The following is a 17,299-nucleotide window of genomic DNA, read 5'->3' as shown; positions in this document are numbered from 1 at the left end:
GAGACAAATGTGATTGAACTGTGAGCGGCAGACGCTCTTCTGAGATAAAACAGGAGATGTCTAAAAGCTAAAAATGGATGATGTATATCTTAAGATTCGAACACAAGGACAGTTGTTTTTAGAGAAATTGATCAATTCTGTCTATTTGAGTTTGTGTTTAAAGCTCTTGCATTTACCTTGTTACATATCATTGTAACAAGCTTTGTGTCGAGGGATACTGTTGCTTAATTAGCTGTCTTTAACAACATTTAGCTTAAATTGTTCACTTGTAAAGCTTTTTTAATTTATTTAAAAATAACATACTGTTCACAGCCCATGCAAATAATTAGATTGTGTGAGCAGACACTAATAGCAGTTTACCACACAGGCTAGAAGCTGCCGTTTGTTGTAAATATATAATGAACCAAGGGATGGGAGAGGAATCAAATTAGGAGGAGGAGAACAAGAAATGCTAGACATTACGTTGAAATAACCAACCTTTATATAACAAAAAAAACAAGATCAAATATAGTTTTGAAGTTAACTAGAGCTTTTTATAGCAGTTCAGTTAATCGTGGTAATGATGTAATGTTAATTAATTAATTTAAAGTTAGCACCAAAACAATCCTTAAAGGTGGGGTAGTTTAGTTTGAGGAACCGGCTCGAGATACACTTTTTGTTATATTCCATGGAATGCTCTTAACATCCCGATAGCAATGAATATCTTAAGTGCTTTGGCAAAAAATCTATAAAAATTCATCTGTGGAAGCCGTAGTGCTGTAAAAAGCATGACCAATCATTTTAGCTGGCCCGGCTAAAGTAACTGGATGGCCTACCTGCCTGTCAGCCTTCCATCTTTGCACAAACTTATCTCGTGCCCTCATCGGTCATGTGCGCGTTCGTGTGTGTTGGAGGAGGGGCTCTGTAAGGAAGTGGCAGATTTTTTCCGGTTGTGTACTTTCAAATTCTAGCGCACTCAAGCCGGTTTCTCAAACTTACCTACCCCACCTTTAATAGATATTAATTCATTAACTAAAAGTGTCACTCAAAAGTATGAATCTTTTAATCTAAGAAAACAAAATGATTTGAGAATGATGTTTGCAGAAAGAAGTTGTTAACTTTGATCTCTTTATTACAAAGAGATTTGTTATATGCTTAATTTTAACTCAGACAAATGCTTTAAAACTTTAGAATGGCGTATATTGTTTTGCTGCGACGGAAGAAATATGATAGCTGCTTTTATTACGGATGAGCCATAATTCAAACATATTAAATGTTTTTTATTTTTCAAGAGAACAACCTGGTGACGGTCCAAAATCTTTATTTGAAAGACAAATTTGATTTAAAGGGGGAAAAACATGGAATCTCAATAACATGTCAAATTAATTAGATATACTTTTTAATACACAATGACTCAATTAGCTGCATGGATGTGGTCCAAGAGGTCATTCATAGTGACAAACCCAAAGAGCAGTTATCTTATCACCCACAATTGCTCACATTTTTTGTTTTCTCATGGGAAAAGCTCAGATACCCACTGTTCAAAGCGTAGCAAGAATCTGTTGAACAAAGCGGCGTATTAAGCAGCTAATAAACCAGATATTCCCCAAGGAGTTGGTGGAGCGCAACAATATGTAAAAATCTAACTAGCATTCATCAGGTTGAAACAATCATGACTCCAAATGAATAATGTTCCTCTGTATCTGCTGTATGTGAAAATGAGGAACTGTTAATATGCTTACCATATCCATATCAACTTAAAGGGTGATCATATATGTCTTTTGTTTACAGCTTATTTCTGGGGTCCAGGTGTTCAGTTTACAATAAATGAGTGTAATATATAAATAAGAAAATTAGGGACTTTATATTTAGTATGAAGATTGAGTTGAGGTTGCCGTTCACTGATACCTCAATCGTATTTAGTGGGAGAAAAATCCAGAACGAATCCAAAGTAGTATGAGCACGTTAAGACGTTGAGTAATAAAGTCATTTAGATGACTACAGCCTCGAGAGATTCCATGAACATGCTCTGCTGCACGAAGTAGTTTGATGCGTCACTTCCAGTCAGCGGCACTCGTGCACCCTTCAAGGTCTGCGTCTCTTCTCCCTGGCAACAGAGATGCACTTCTGCCTGAGCAGTGTGATGTCAGGCAACGCTGTTTTTATAATGTCTTATTTTATAGGCAAACAGAACACCCTTCACACGCTTCACATCAAAAGTATTAAAGAATAAGAATGCGATCCATCAGCCTTTAATTATCAATTTCCCCTTCTCAAATCTTTGAAATCTAACATTATGCTATCTTTAACCAATGACAAGTATTCAAATCATTGACGGGCTGTAGAACTACATGTTTAATCAGCAGGTCACAGTTACTGTTTTTGCTGTTTTTAAATCAAGATGTATACATTGAATTCCCTGTAATGTCATATATCATTTTTGTTAATCCAATGTTAACCATAAATCTAAGCACAGTAGGACATGATATCAGTGCAGAATAATGGCAAATATTTCATTTGTGACACAGTGAATCAATTGGCTCTTCGCTCTGTGACGGTGTCTGGCTCATAACGGAAAAACACAGCAAGAGCTGTTAAATCTAGTTTCCTTTGAGTCTCTATAGGGGACTGGACAATGTCCGTCGTCTGCAAAGAAGATACGCTGGTTCTCTTTAATGTGTGGGCGTTGAATTGAGTGCCAATAACTAAAATTGAATTCTCAGAAAATGTAATACTTTCCTCACATTTATTTAAAATGGCGAAACATTAAGCATTTATAATGGGACTACTTTACCCAAAGAATAAGCATAATTTCCTACTTACCCTCAGTGGTATACCAATGTAGATAACTTGCTCTTATGGATTGCAGTGCATTGATGTTTCATAACTGATGTCCTGGTTCATTGGGAATTACTTTCTTGTGTTTTATAAATGAACAAAGGTGTTGGACTTTGAACGTGAGAGTGAGTACATCCTGGTGCTTAGCGCTCAGAACCCAGTGGCTCTGGTCCGAGGCCGATACGGACCTGCATCCACAGCAACGGTCTCCATCTATGTGGATGATGTGAATGAAGGTCCGATTTTGTCTCAGAGCCATTATGAGGTGACTGTCAGAGAGGGGGAAGAGCCAGGACGGGTCATCGCCACCATCCGAGGTTATGACCCCGACTCTCACCCAATCAGGTAAGCCTGAGACAATGAATATTTAATCAATAATTATCTTAATTCTGCTATAGTATTTTTTTTAACAGATGGTTTTACAATGTTGTTCTGTGCAGATATTCTCTTCAAGGGGACACCAAGAAATACTTTTCTATAGGGAAGTATTCTGGTGAACTAAAGACGGTGCAGGCCTTGGACAGAGAGGAGAACAGCACATACACCATGGAGGTCATTGCAGTGGATGGGCGTACGTTTATTTTCATTCCTTTAAAAACCACACATCCATTTCCAGTTAATTATTGACAAAATGTAATGTTATTATATTTCAAATATATAATTGATATCATTTGACGAGTGGATTATTATGCCTACAATATAGTGGCTGGTAATTTTCCTTTCTGAATAATATTCAATAATCTTTACATATCTTCAAATTTCCTGATAATAATTGACAGGAAAATACTTAAAAGACACAACTTTCTACACTAACACAAATACTGTAAGCCTATACAAATCCATTCAGACAACCAGATTCCTATTAAAACAGATGTAAAAGGAGAGTTACATGATAGTGAGACCAAAAGAAAGCATTAAGAGTGCAAGAAAACTGAAAAAATAAAGACAATTAGGCAAGGAATGTACTTAGCATCATTAGATCATCTGTATTTGTTTAGGGGCGCATACGTTCAACATCTCTTGTGCTCCTCTTAGGAAACTCTTCCTTGTCTGCGTCCACCCTGGTGACGGTCCAAATCCTAGATGTGAACGATAACAGCCCGGTTCTGGTTGGAGACTATTCCTGGAAGTACCTGTGCACGCCTCGCTGGGAGGACCAAGCTCTGGTGCTGGCCTCACGGGACAGTGATGGGCCGCAGCACGGGGGAAGACTCAACTTCTCCCTGCGCAGTGATGCCACAGTGCGACGCAACTGGAAACTAACGCCGATTAATGGTGAGGTGGACGCAGACTTAGTCAACACGGTCAACCCACGGCAGACAGTTTTAGTCTTTTTATTTAAGCTGAAAAGTGAAGACAAGTAAGGTCACATTGTATGGAGGACCTACTTTAGCTTAAGCAGGCCACCAAGGCTGAGATTAATTGTAGCCAATAATCAAAGTGTAGACATTTATAATACAGGTGTTTCAAGTATCAATATGCCCAAGTACTCTGGTGTGATGCTGTGTGCCAACACACTCTCAGAGCCAGCCAGAGAGCTGCTTAATGGATTCACTGCATATATCAGACCAAAGAAGAATCCTTAAGTCCATCACGATTTGGACCAAGTGAAGTGCTAAGTCCAACTTGCTAAGAAACAGTCTACTTTTAAATAATGCAAGGAGTTCATTTTTTGAATAAGACAGGTTGATGTCATCCAGCCATGAGGCTGTGCAGTATGACGTTGCTGATAAATGGGTTTTTAAATACACCCTGTGGACAGCGAGTTTTCCTAAGTGTGCTAAATGTTTTTGAATTATATGAATAAAAATAGGAGATAGGACATCCATGAGAAAGAAACAGAGTGATCTGTCCCTAAAGATGTGCAAATGGCCCTGTTCCTTTTCTGCATAATTTCATCAGTACTGTCTGGGAAGCTCTGTCTGCCTTTGTAAACTGCTAGCGTTAGGCACATTTAATGGAAACTATTTGCTGCATTGACGTCTGTCATTAAGTCATTCAAACAGCTCAACCACTTCCCTCTCAGAATTTTTTTATCTCCCACGTTCCCTCGCCTGTTCCTGTTGGTATTGATTGAGCCCGAGCTGTAATTATATCTTCTGTGTAATTTATTTGGCGCCACCGCTGGGTTCCTGCCAGCTAATGGAGGCTAAAAGAGGAATATCCCAGAATGCTTTGCACCTGGTCTCAGCCAGTAACGGACGTACCCATAAATGTGTACTTGTACCGGTCTAATGGGTGCTGGTGCACGTTTTGCGTGACACAACCATAACCTCTCATGAAAAGAAAACGTGTGTGTGTGTGTGTGTGTGTGTGTGTGTGTGTGTGTGTGTGTGTGTGTGTGTGTGTGTGTGTGTGTGTGTGTGTGTGTGTGTGTGTGTGTGTGTGTGTGTGTGTGTGTGTGTGTGTGTGTGTGTGTGTGTGTGTGTGTGTGTGTGTGTGTGTGTGTGTGTGTGTGTGTGTGTCTTCAGTCTTTCAGAGCCTCAAATGTACCATGTTTAAATAATTGGCAGTTCTTTTCAATGCTGTCATTCAGTTAACGAGCAGCTAGCTCAATCTTATTCTACTTACATTCGCTCTTAATGGCTGTTCATAGAAGTGAGGGGAGAAAAGTGACACATCCGCTCTTAATGTAATGCATTTAATACCATTGTAATGTCAAATATACTTTTTGGCATTACAATTATCCAAAATATCGCTTGGTAGGTAGTCACAGAACCAATCTTTGTAAATGTCACAGTAGAGTTGAAACAGTGCAGATAGAAGATAATTTACCAGCATGCACACGTCCTGTTTCCCTGAGAGACAAATGGAACATGAAAGGGACTGATGGTGAGGTGCAAGCGTGAAGTTTAGGACCCCCAGATAAGAGTTCAAAGAGCATGATAAAGCAGTTCTCTTTACTGGACGGGCTTTTACGTCATGCAGCCAGACGTGTGTTTTTGACTGATTTACAGAGATAAGATACAGAGTCATACGCTCCAGACCTCTCCATACTCTGCTCCATTAGTCCCTCCAATGCAGCTTTATGCATGTTTGTGCTTGATTTCTACTTTGCTAGAATGCATAAAGAAGTTGTTTTGCAGTTGAGACCTACAGTATATGATGTAACACGGGTAGTGCACAGGAATGATGCCTTCTTTTTTTTCTTATGAGAAAATATTATGAAAGCAATATTGTTATGATGTGCAAGTGTTTACCATCCAACAAATACCAGTACTAAGTAGCATACACTTGTTTCTTTTTCTAACAACCGGGGTTTTGAATTTCGGCTTGTTGCTGCGGTTATGCCTTACCTTGTTGTGATTTAAAGGTCCCCTATTATACTGTATTATAGGTTTCAGATATATTCAAAACATGTCTCGAAATACCAAACAGATTGTGCATTGTAGCATCCCATAAACCCCTCTGTTTCAGCCCTGTTTCAAAATTGCTGATTCTCTGTCTTTTACTTTAGATGAAAATAAGGTACCACTCCCAAAAAAACACAATGGTGCTCTAGGAGGATATTCAGGTGATACGGTGGGCAGGTGTTACCTAAGTTGGTGATTGGCTAATGGTTACACAAGCCAAAAAAATATTATGACATCATAAAGTGGCCAAAATCTGATCAGCTCATTTTCAGATAGGTGACCAATAGGTGCCAATAGGTGACCTTTAACACATTTTTCATGTCATGTATGTGTTTTGTCTTTCAGATACTCACACCAACCTTTCCCTGAACATCCCGTACCTCGCCCCTGAGGTCTACACTGTGCCCTTCACCATCTCTGACAGCAGCTCTCCTCCCAGGAGCACCTTCATAAACCTGCCAGGTATTACCTGCTCTCCTGCGGATGAGCTAAAGTGAACACACGAAGGCTATGGAACAAAAGCGTAGAAAAATCGATAAAGATCAACCCCTGTGTGTGGCAGCATGTCCCAGCAATGCTCTTGTTTAATAATGATGCAATGGAGCTTCACACCGGGCGTGTGATTACACAGCTCTCTTAACACTCTGTCAAACAGCTGTTGACATATTATATGCATAACCTAAAATAACACGCAGGTTCAATATATAAAATCTGTTTTCATATATTATAACAAGTATAGTTGTACAGATAAACATTGAACTCCTTCCACTCGTCAACTTCAGAGTTTATATTAAATATATTTCTAAATGAATCTTCCATTCATTATAAGCAGAGAAATGTTTTTGTTTGTTATTGGAGTTAAGGTTCGTAACTCGACTTGTTTTGGCGACTCTGTAACAGTACAGTAATAAAAAGGGCCTATGAGTCGTATTTCCTGTTTACTCAAAACTACTCTGTTGTTTCACCCTTTCCCTCTCCTGTTAGTGACAGTGTGCCCCTGCAACGTCAGAGGGAACTGCAAAATGGCTGCCAAGCAGTTGCAGGGCATGCCAACTATCCAGTCTGCAGTGGGGATTCTGCTTGGCACTTTTGCAGTCATTGGTAAGTATACTATAGCTTAAACAACTTTGCATTAGCTCCATGAGAAGCTTTATAAAAGTGTTTTTTAATTGTTTCAGCAGGGCCTGTGTACTGCATTGCATTCAATGTTTCAAAGCTTTTGTGATACTGTGCTTATTCAATGTTATTCGCATACAAATAAGCATCAACATAATAATGTGGCTGAAAATCTGATTGTTTTTTTATTTCAGGAACTATTCTCGTTGTTGTGTTTGTGAGACTCTCCTACCAAAACCCAAAACAACCGAGCAAAACGAACCAGGAGAGAGTTCCCCTGAAGACTTCTATCTGATTAGGATGAAACTGATGATATTGTGCTTCCTGCTCACTGCCTCCGCCAAAGGGATCAATGTAAGAATGTTGCTTTTAGGGCACTGAGTTCATTATCTGAATGTCTAAAAGTGAATGTATATTTCGGTTATTAGATCAAACGTAAGATGTTCTGAGCAGAAGTACAAGACATTTTAAATTAGCCTAGATGTGTAATTTGCAGTATGAAGTACTCAGGCCCGTGCCTGGGACAAGATGTTGACTTGTGTTTTAGGTTTGTCTTTTTTATTGTTATAGAACTGTTTATTTGTTTAAAAATGATGCCTTTTTACTAGCACAGAGCAGTGGGGCCATGGGTTGTTATAACAATTTAGAGATTTTCAGAATTAAGTCATAATATTAAAAGTAAAAAGCTACTTTATTTCAACGTTATTCTTAAAATATTATTTTGTCTAACCTTTGCCCAAATACCCTGTTCATTAACACTGCATTTTTCTGTTGTTCATTCATGTTAGACACATCTGGTGATGGAAGTATGATACTATATCTTAGATCTCTAATTATGATAATGACGTTGTTACATAAAGAAACTTTTACATTTAATGAAATGCCTGTAAATACTGGGTTTTGATTTAATCTAATTCAACATGTACTTTAAGAATTAAACATGTAGCAAGTACCATAGCTGCATCATTTCATAATAAAAAATCATCCCATCTTATCTTTGTTCTATTAATTGAATCCACGTATAACGGTATATAGTCTGTGGCCTCTCAAACCTGTAGATTCACTCATTCACATGTTTTCTTTCTTACCTGCTTGCTTTCACTTTACAACACACTTCTAATCTAATAAGAAAGCCTGAAATAGCCCTGTGTTTGTAATTGTATTTGCGCAGCGTTCCAATCTCTGTGATTAAGGCTATATATATGCTGACCCAGAAGACCTCACATGCAAGCAAACTTTATTCAGACAAAAGTGATGCTATAAATATCTCAACAATTGAAGGTCCGCTGAATGACATTCACCTAGTAGTTTCCAACAGACTAATCACCTCTCATTCAAGACAAAGCCTGAATAGATGCTAAATACTCATCAATTAGGAACAAAGGTTTAGTTAATACAGAATTACTTTTCATGTTCGACTGTGAGGAGAAAAAAGGAGCAAGAAATGATCCTCTCACAGACACCATATTTGGAACTTACTGTATAGACCAGAGGCAAAAAGCATCCAACAAAATGTTAGGTCTGAATTTATAGATGCAGATTGTTTTTGTCAACAAATTATCATTGACATTTTTGTTTGTATTAATCTGACCTTTCTAATCCATCAAATCGATATTATTTAGTTTTTTTTTTACAATATTTATAGTGTGGTATAAAGTCAAACAAGCGGAATAAAGACACAGGTATATTTTTCACAGAAGTAGCTGGAGACCAAACCAGATCTTAAAGATGAGTTAATAGCTAAATGATCATGTTTATAGATGTTACTATTTGCTAACAAATTAACTACGATATAGGATGATTATGCAACAGTTCGGGTTTTGGCGGTTTTGTTAAGCCCGACAATTAATTATGGTAGCTTTACTTGCAATATGACCCTTTATTCTCTAACATGAAACCAGAACTAACTCTGACATTTTGACATCCTTTAATCACCCCTAAAAACCAATCGCAGCAGACATTTCAGCTCTTCATAGTTGAAATGCTAAAGGTGATACTAATAACATTCATGAGGGCTCTGTTCTCTTCAAGTGTCCCAGACAAAGTGTAACATTGAGCCAGCATACATAGAACAAGGACCCTAAACTTAGATGGCTAACACGATTGATAACCATAATCATTTTGATATACACAAGTGCTTTGACAAGCTGTATTCCATGAAAAATACCTACTGTATTAACCCTGATTAAATATCTAAAGAAAGTGTATTATTATTATGCCATTCACTTTCACATATTTGTTTCTATGTACTGCACACATTACACTAGTCCATCAGTAATGGACTAGTCAAAATGTACTGTTCTCTCAGTGCAGTACGAACAAATATTCAGGCAAGAATTCCAGATTGGAAATGATGATGACGTACACAGATGCAGCCCTTCATCTGTCTGGAAGCTGTATCTTTTTTAATTTATATCTCAGCAGACAGATGTTGAGATACATTCTATTCTATTCTACCGATCAAGCAGGCATAAAACCGAGGGCAACATACGGCATCATTGGAGCAGCAATTAGATGTCAAATCTAAAAATAACCACATGTTCACACACTGAATATCACAACTACATGTGTGCAATGGGGGTTGCTTTCTCAACTGGATATTTTTGATGTGCAGTGACTCACCAAATATACAGATAATGTTGCTGATAGCCTACGCACCCACTGCCCATTTATATGAGGCTATTTATATCTCCTGCTAGCCATTCCAATCAAAGCAACATCGCTCCAAGTAAAAGAAAAGTACACTGAGAAGGACCCTGAGGGACATGATAGAGCAGGAAGAAAGGGATAAGCTTGTGACACAGGGTCAAGCGTTACATTTGGGATGTAATGAGCCTCCAACTTTAGCCTTGATGTGTTCCAACACATCCTCCGAGGACAGAGATATTTCAGCTGAACGACTCGGGGTTCAAGGCCACAAAGAGAAATGGGGGCAACATTTCCAATCACTTCAAGTAGCTTGGGAAATGAGAGATAATTCACCACATAAGGACGAACGCTCAGGGACAGTAACAGTGGAGCAGTGGACACTTTTCCCCAAGCGTCCGGCCGGTTTTCCATTGCTTGGTTACCGGAACAGAGGAGTGTTTTTCCTAACCCTCCCTCCGTTATGAGTTTCCCCACAGCTTCGGCTATTTTAAGCTTGTTTTAAGATCATGTAGTTTCACTTTGGCTTCAAACTTAACAGTTTGCCCAGCTTTAGCTGTCAGAGGGTTGCTCTGTATCAGTAAGTCTTCCATTATTAGAAACATGAAAACTTGACACGGGCAATTTTTACACCGTAATCTTACAATAGCTATAGCAATAGTAATTATTTTATATTAACATGGATCACATTAATACTTGTATGTGTAAGGGATTGCTCAAACCAATACATAATAAATCTCTCTGCAGTTCCTGAAGTTTGAGGAGGTAACGATGGAGAAACTAAAACCTATATGAACAGAATATTCACACTTATGGCCCAGACTAACATGGACTCCAAATTATTGTTAATTGTTATTATTAGGTAGCTTTATACGGTGATGATAGTCTCATATGTCCAGCCTAATTTTCAAGCAGGTTGTATTCACTGTCATGTCGAAAGTTGAAGAGGAGATCGAGAACTACTCATGTGCCAGCGTTAGTTTATCCTAGCTTAGCACAAACAATCTCCAAAAATAAGAAACTTCACCAATCATACCATAACCTCTAAAGCTTGCTTTGTTATTTCGTTTTTGGATAATCATTTGTTTGATGTATTTGTTTTTTAAGGGTTTATGTGCTGGACTACTATATGTTTTGACCAGGAGCAGTAGCTTAGGTAACTGCCTGTACTTTATAGTCATGACAGTGGTATTGACATTTGCATTAAACCTTTGGAAATAATTTTGGGTTCCACTTTACAATAAGAGTACCCTTATAAAGGGTTTACGAATAGTTTGTAATTCATTTATTAATTAGGTTGTGAACACTTTATAAATCATTAATAAGCTTTTATAAGACATGAGATAAACAGGGCACCTGTGACCGGTTGCTTGCCAAATAGTGACCCCACATTTATCTGTACTGCTAAGTCTTATATTGGCTGATGAAGAAGACGAAGTAAGCCAATATAAGACTTAGCAGTACAGATAAATGTGGGGTCACTATTTGGCAAGCAACCTTGGTATCTGTTGTTCACTGAGTTGATTCTCGCTAAGTAGCCAATATAAGGCTTAGTCATCTTGCCAAATAGTGAGACTGTGCTGATGTATGAAAACTATGTTAGAATTGGTTTATAAATGGTTCTTTAACAAAACTGGGACGAACAATCATAAAATCATATTTTGTATGTATCTGGTGGTGTAACAAAATGAGGTACCACTTTACTTCTTTTAATGATAAATAAAGTATTTACAACCTAATTCATAACCTAATTATAAACCCTTTATGAATCCTTTATAAGGGATACATACAAAATATGATTTTATGATTGTTCGTCCCAGTTTTGTTTTGATTCGTGCCACCTTGAAAGGACATTATTGCCACAATTTACCTACTACTTAAAAGTGACAATTAAATTCCTAAAACCAGCCCAGTGTAGTAATGCTCCAACAACTCAATCCCCATTAGTTTTATTTCCTATGTTCATCAAGCAGAGGTTAAATGAAAAATGAAAAAGAATGCCTCCATCTCTCCTCCACTACTAAAGACTGCCCTAATGTGATGCATAATTAATCAGCTGGAGCATCCCATCTCTAGTGGGTTTCAGAGAGTTGAGGCGCAAAATCAAATTTGTGATTGTATTGATAGGGATCTACTCAGAGATTGAGAAAGACATCTCTGTGAGAAACCAGTCCATTGGTTTGTCATTTGAGTGATTTGTCATATACATTACAGAGGTGTGCAGATTAGGTACAGATTGATATACAGTGCTCATTTGCATTTTGATTGCAATATCTTTGATTACACTTCATCAAGAAGAAATCACCTTGTGTCATCTAATTTAGTAGGACTGATTGCAGTCGGAACAGACATGCTTTTATTTGAATATCTGTGGAATAAAATCTCCCACCAGGGAAAATAGAGGAACACATAGCACGTCAGCTTCCTGCTTTCTTAAAAGGTTAAAATCATGAATATTCTCCTCAAAAATTCCGCAATAAATGACCCGTAGAGTGTGGGAATAAACTCTGCCTTGTGTTACCATCTTGTTCGGTAAATTATGTTTGACTAATATAAACTGCCGGCAATTACTGGCAGTTGAGAAGGGTCAGCGGCTGTTAGGGTTTTCCCTAAACACGATAAATTGATTCACTGACAGGAATGGTGCTGCTTTACAGTGACAGAGGTCAGTGGAGCGTAACGTTGCATCATGATGTGCTCCAGCTGTTCACTTTTACTGTAACATCACTTTAACAGTTGATTAGGCAGAAACGTTTAGATCCACTCAGATTTGCTCGTCATTGCAAAGGGAATCATCAAAGAAATACTGAAATGAACAGTTTGTACAATCCAGCTTCTCTTCAGCTTCAACACTGTGTTGAGTGCAGATGACCTCTGATAGAAGGAGGCTGCAAGGCGTCACCAGCAGCATGAGAAGCAGTTAATCCTTCATGGTCCAGCTCCTCTACAGCACTGGGAGAATGTCAATAAGTATTTATACTCAAATACCACTCAATAATTGAAGAACTTGTACTTTTCATTTCAGTTGTCTACAACAATTCAGAGGAATATATGTGACCTTTTAAATAAGTGAAGGCATTACATTTATTTGACAGTTTATAGTTAATAGTTACAGACTTTTCATCCAAAACATAAAATACAATTTATAGACTATGATGAATTGTTATAGATTTAACTACCCATGAGTATATCCAAAAGATACATTTCACAAAACAATAAAGTAATCACTAATAATAATAATCAGAATATAGAATGTTTTTAAGCCAAGGGAGGATTTTCACATGCAATGGATCATTTGCATATTAAAGTTTTTCTATAGATTACTTGTTACTTTACTTATATACATCATTCTTAAACAAAATAACATTCCCACCTCATTTAAATTTAAATTTTATGTTAAACTCTTGCCAAATCAAACAGTGTCACTTGGCACAAACAGCATTTCCACCATAGAATAAGAGAGATGTTTCCATGCAACTTGCTTGCTCTAACACATGATAATTGCAATGTTTAGAGACAAAGCCCCAAAGGGAACAGGGTCATAGTTCTGTTCTTCTATTTGTCTATTATTCGTTCAATAGTGTAATTTGATATCCCAGAGAGTAAAACAGTTTAAACGCCAGTCACATAAAATGGACATTTGACAGAGTATGTGCGTCACTCCTGCTATTTATGGCATTTCAGAGACTATAATCACTCTTACATTTCAGGCTATCAAGACAGGAAGCTGGAAATCAACAATTTGATTCAAGAAGCAGCTGGAACATATACACAGGAAAGCAAACCTGACTCTGGTGCTCTTCGAAAAAGCTGCCTCTCCTCCTCTAATGTGTGCGGTTTCAAAAATGTTCCTCAGTACATTTAATTCAGATTGAAGTGTTGTTCTTTGATAGCCTTATTACTTTTTTACTTATTTGTCAACTCAGGAGAAACTGGATATTTAGTTTCAGTTCAGTTTATATGACTTATTTTGTTGGGCATATATTTATATTTAGATTATGATTTAATTTAGTCTAAATCTGAACTTTGATGCACCCTGCCCTAAATGTGAAATTAGAAATATTACATTTATGTAATATTAATTGACTTTATTCATGAAATCACCCGCTCTATAACTAATTTCATCTCAGGAAATTAAGATAACATTGCATTATATTCATATTATCAGCAACATGTAGAGGAACTGTGTCATGTTCTATTTCATGTGAATATGCTTAAAGGATAACAACATTATCTTAGATTATTTTGATACAAATCCAAGGGAAAAAAACAAAAACTTCCGAGGTGAGCAACTTTCTGACATCTACGGGTACCAACCTCTTGTTCCTACTAAACATGGACACTTTTATACAGGCTCAGCTTTTTTCCTAAGCAGCTAGGCACTGTAGTTTTAGTGAAACATGCACTATTTTCAGATACGGATGTTATGCTGTCGTGACTCTTGAGTATTGACAGCAGCAAGACTGTTTGAGGAATGGACCCAAATTAACCTCCAATGAAGAGTTTTAATATTAATGAAGAAGCAATTGCGTGACTAACATATTGGGGCAACACATTTGGATATGTATGGCACAGAGCAATAAAGCTGTATCTTTGTCACACAGATAATACTTGTTAATAGGATCAATTCATTGTTCGTTTGGTTTCATGGTGTTCATTGACAAGAACAACAAAAATAAGAAATAACCAGGCTTTTCCTTGCATTCATTACAACTCAATACATGACACTACAGGCAACAGATAAAATACATTATGTATGATTATTGCTTTAATATATTCCACACAGCACTTATAGAGTGATGAGGCATTGGGCAGAGTGTGCTTTACATCTGGAGAGGACTCAGAGGTTCATATCAGGAATAGGGACAAAGGGTGCTCAGTGATACATTATCCAGAAGGTGTTTATGAAGGCATCATGAAAAACTCTTGTGCGACACCAGATACGATGTGCAGGTTATTCCTCTATATTATGGCACATAATAGTTGATCAATCTGACATGAAAAAAGAAACAAATTAGATGAAAAATAGCTTTCTTATCAGCATCTCCTTTATTTAATTTATTCCCCACAATATAATAACCCAGCAACTTGTTGCTATGGCAACAAATAAAAGGTTTTTGTGTGTCTTTTCACTCGTGCAAAATAACACTTTAGTATTATATTGTCTTGTTGATGAACATTCAAAAAAATCCAGTCAGAAGCAGCCTTCTAGCCTTCTAGCCGAACACATGATACAGATCAGATACATTTTTTATAAACTGCATAAAATTGTTGATTTTACAATTGTATATATTCTGAACACATTAAGTGGTTTGTCTTAAAATGTTAGTTCATTTCTGACAAAATTAAAGTTGTTAACAAAACAATTCCACCTCAAGATTAATTCAGTACAATTTTTTCTCAATCCTTTACTGTACAGGAGGCAATTGTCATTGTGATATCGAAAAATATGTTTACTCATTTTAAATGCTTAACGTGAAAGAAACTGCAAATTAGCAGCCATACAATTACATGAAAATGTTCCAATCATTCCTCTCAGACTCACTCATCCCACACACTTCATCTACTGGAGCTGACACGTCTCCATCTTGGCACAAGCATTACCATGATTGTGCTCCTCAGACTCCGATACAATGCAAGGTCCAATAAGGGACTATAAATAGGAACCTGGACCACCTTTCCATCGCATGGGTTAGGATAATCATTTCATGGAGACACTGAAAGAGCAACAGGCACTCGTACATCAAGACATGGCAGCCCACACATTTGGAAGCTCTCAGGCTTTTATTGTAACAATGCTATGGTCTTGAGAGGAGAGTAACAAGCCCACGCACACAGACACAGACACACATACACACAGTCCACCTACACCATTTCTGCTCATCAGTCATGAACTGAGGCTTAAGTGGGATGAGACCTTGGTGTCCTTGTGTGGGCAAACTTTGCTCTGAAATATTGGAAGGAGAGAGGAAAAGGAGAGGGTCGTGAGGAGTAATAACACACCCACTTTTTCTAAGATTTTTCTCTAATGTGAAGTGTACCAGGTTTACTGATAACTGACTCCCAAAAGGGACTTTTAGAAGTTTTAAGCTTTGCTGCTTGATCGGTCACTGTGTATGTTCCCAGGATCTCTTAATGACGTGTCTCTGCGAAGATTTTATGCTTGAGTTCTTCAGACGTTTATTCTCCTCTGACCCCACATTTCAGGAAAGCAACATGTAAAATAGTAAAATGAGTAATTACAGTATATTCTTTTGCATGTTCACATTTCAACACTACATCCCACAGATGCCATGCATAAGAATTTGCGTACATATAGATAAGGCCTATACTCAATACAAAACAAATTCCACATCCATCATCCACCCAATTCAAAACAAAAAGGAGGCTAGAAAAACTTACATTTCACATCCATGACACAATACTTCAAGTTATTTTCTTCCTAAATGCTTCTGTCCTCCATCTTTGTCTGTATTGATCCTGGATTCATCCAATCATATATTGTTTTGTTTTATAAAAAAACAACCTTTCTGATAATGCTGTCTGCTTTTTTGAGGTGCTGAATAGGTTGTTCCCATGACAATCTGCGTGCTGAGTAATACAAGTTTGAGTGACTGAAGCTCTTAATTAAAAAAGCCCGGAGAGTTGCTTGTAATGCAATGCTTAAAGAATATCAGCAAAACACCGCCTGTATGTAACAATAGTTCTCGTCATGTGACAGAATTCTAATCATCATTTCACAATAGTGGACATGCTTATCTGTCATCAGACGAGAGCTCCATAAACACTAAGTGGATGGAAAGAATCTGAGGGCAGAATCATCAAGCCGTTAGCTCGGCAGCTGTCAGGCGTTTGTTTCTGTAAGGGATGCAGGCTGGCCCGCACTGCAGGCCCTCTGATTACCGTTTTCACTCAATGCTGCTTTACAACATTGGGCCGAGGGCCGGGCACACATGTGACCTATTGAACGGTGACTGGAAAGCTTTGCAAGTGGCCCTGTCAACACCAGGACATAAATAAAGCTAAAGATAGGGTGATGTGGCTTCAGCCCAGGTTTCTGGTCAGCCAAAGGCTTTTTATAGAAACACTCTGATTTATAAAAGGCTAACAGGGACTATTTTTGCCGCAGTGGGCTTTTTGGGGGATTGTGATCTTGGAAACTTGTGACGCTTCTGGGTGCATGACTGACCCCTCTGACTCGAATGTGTCACCAGTGGTTGGTTGTGGGAGCTGTGGCAGATAGCAGATGAGGGATGGATCTAAGGCTTGTGATGTTTTGGAGACAATCCAGGGGGGAAAGAAAGAAAGATGATCACATGGGTCTATCCCAGCCAGACCCATTAAGTTATTAGATCTCTTTTGAATTA

At 37.9% G+C, this 17,299-nt stretch overlaps 1 protein-coding gene across 2 annotated transcripts in view; it reads left to right on the top strand.

The window, feature by feature from the left end:
* cdh16 (cadherin 16, KSP-cadherin) overlaps nucleotides 1-8,262 on the top strand; it is a 33,264-nt gene extending 25,002 nt beyond the window's left edge. For both annotated transcript variants that reach the window (XM_079667360.1, XM_079667359.1), the window contains exons 13-18: nucleotides 2,921-3,162; nucleotides 3,258-3,388; nucleotides 3,853-4,092; nucleotides 6,516-6,632; nucleotides 7,155-7,271; nucleotides 7,481-8,262. In XM_079667360.1, the coding sequence (XP_079523486.1) occupies nucleotides 2,921-3,162; nucleotides 3,258-3,388; nucleotides 3,853-4,092; nucleotides 6,516-6,632; nucleotides 7,155-7,271; nucleotides 7,481-7,581 (948 nt within the window). In that variant the 3' untranslated portion in view covers nucleotides 7,582-8,262. The remainder of the gene's footprint in view (nucleotides 1-2,920; nucleotides 3,163-3,257; nucleotides 3,389-3,852; nucleotides 4,093-6,515; nucleotides 6,633-7,154; nucleotides 7,272-7,480) is intronic.
* Nucleotides 8,263-17,299: the final 9,037 nt, after the last annotated feature.

The sequence above is a fragment of the Notothenia rossii genome, assembly GCF_949606895.1.
Source record: "Notothenia rossii genome assembly, chromosome: 2".
Lineage (NCBI taxonomy): Eukaryota > Metazoa > Chordata > Actinopteri > Perciformes > Nototheniidae > Notothenia > Notothenia rossii.
Note: the sequence above shows the minus strand (reverse complement) of the source record. Positions and strands in the feature narration are given on the sequence as shown.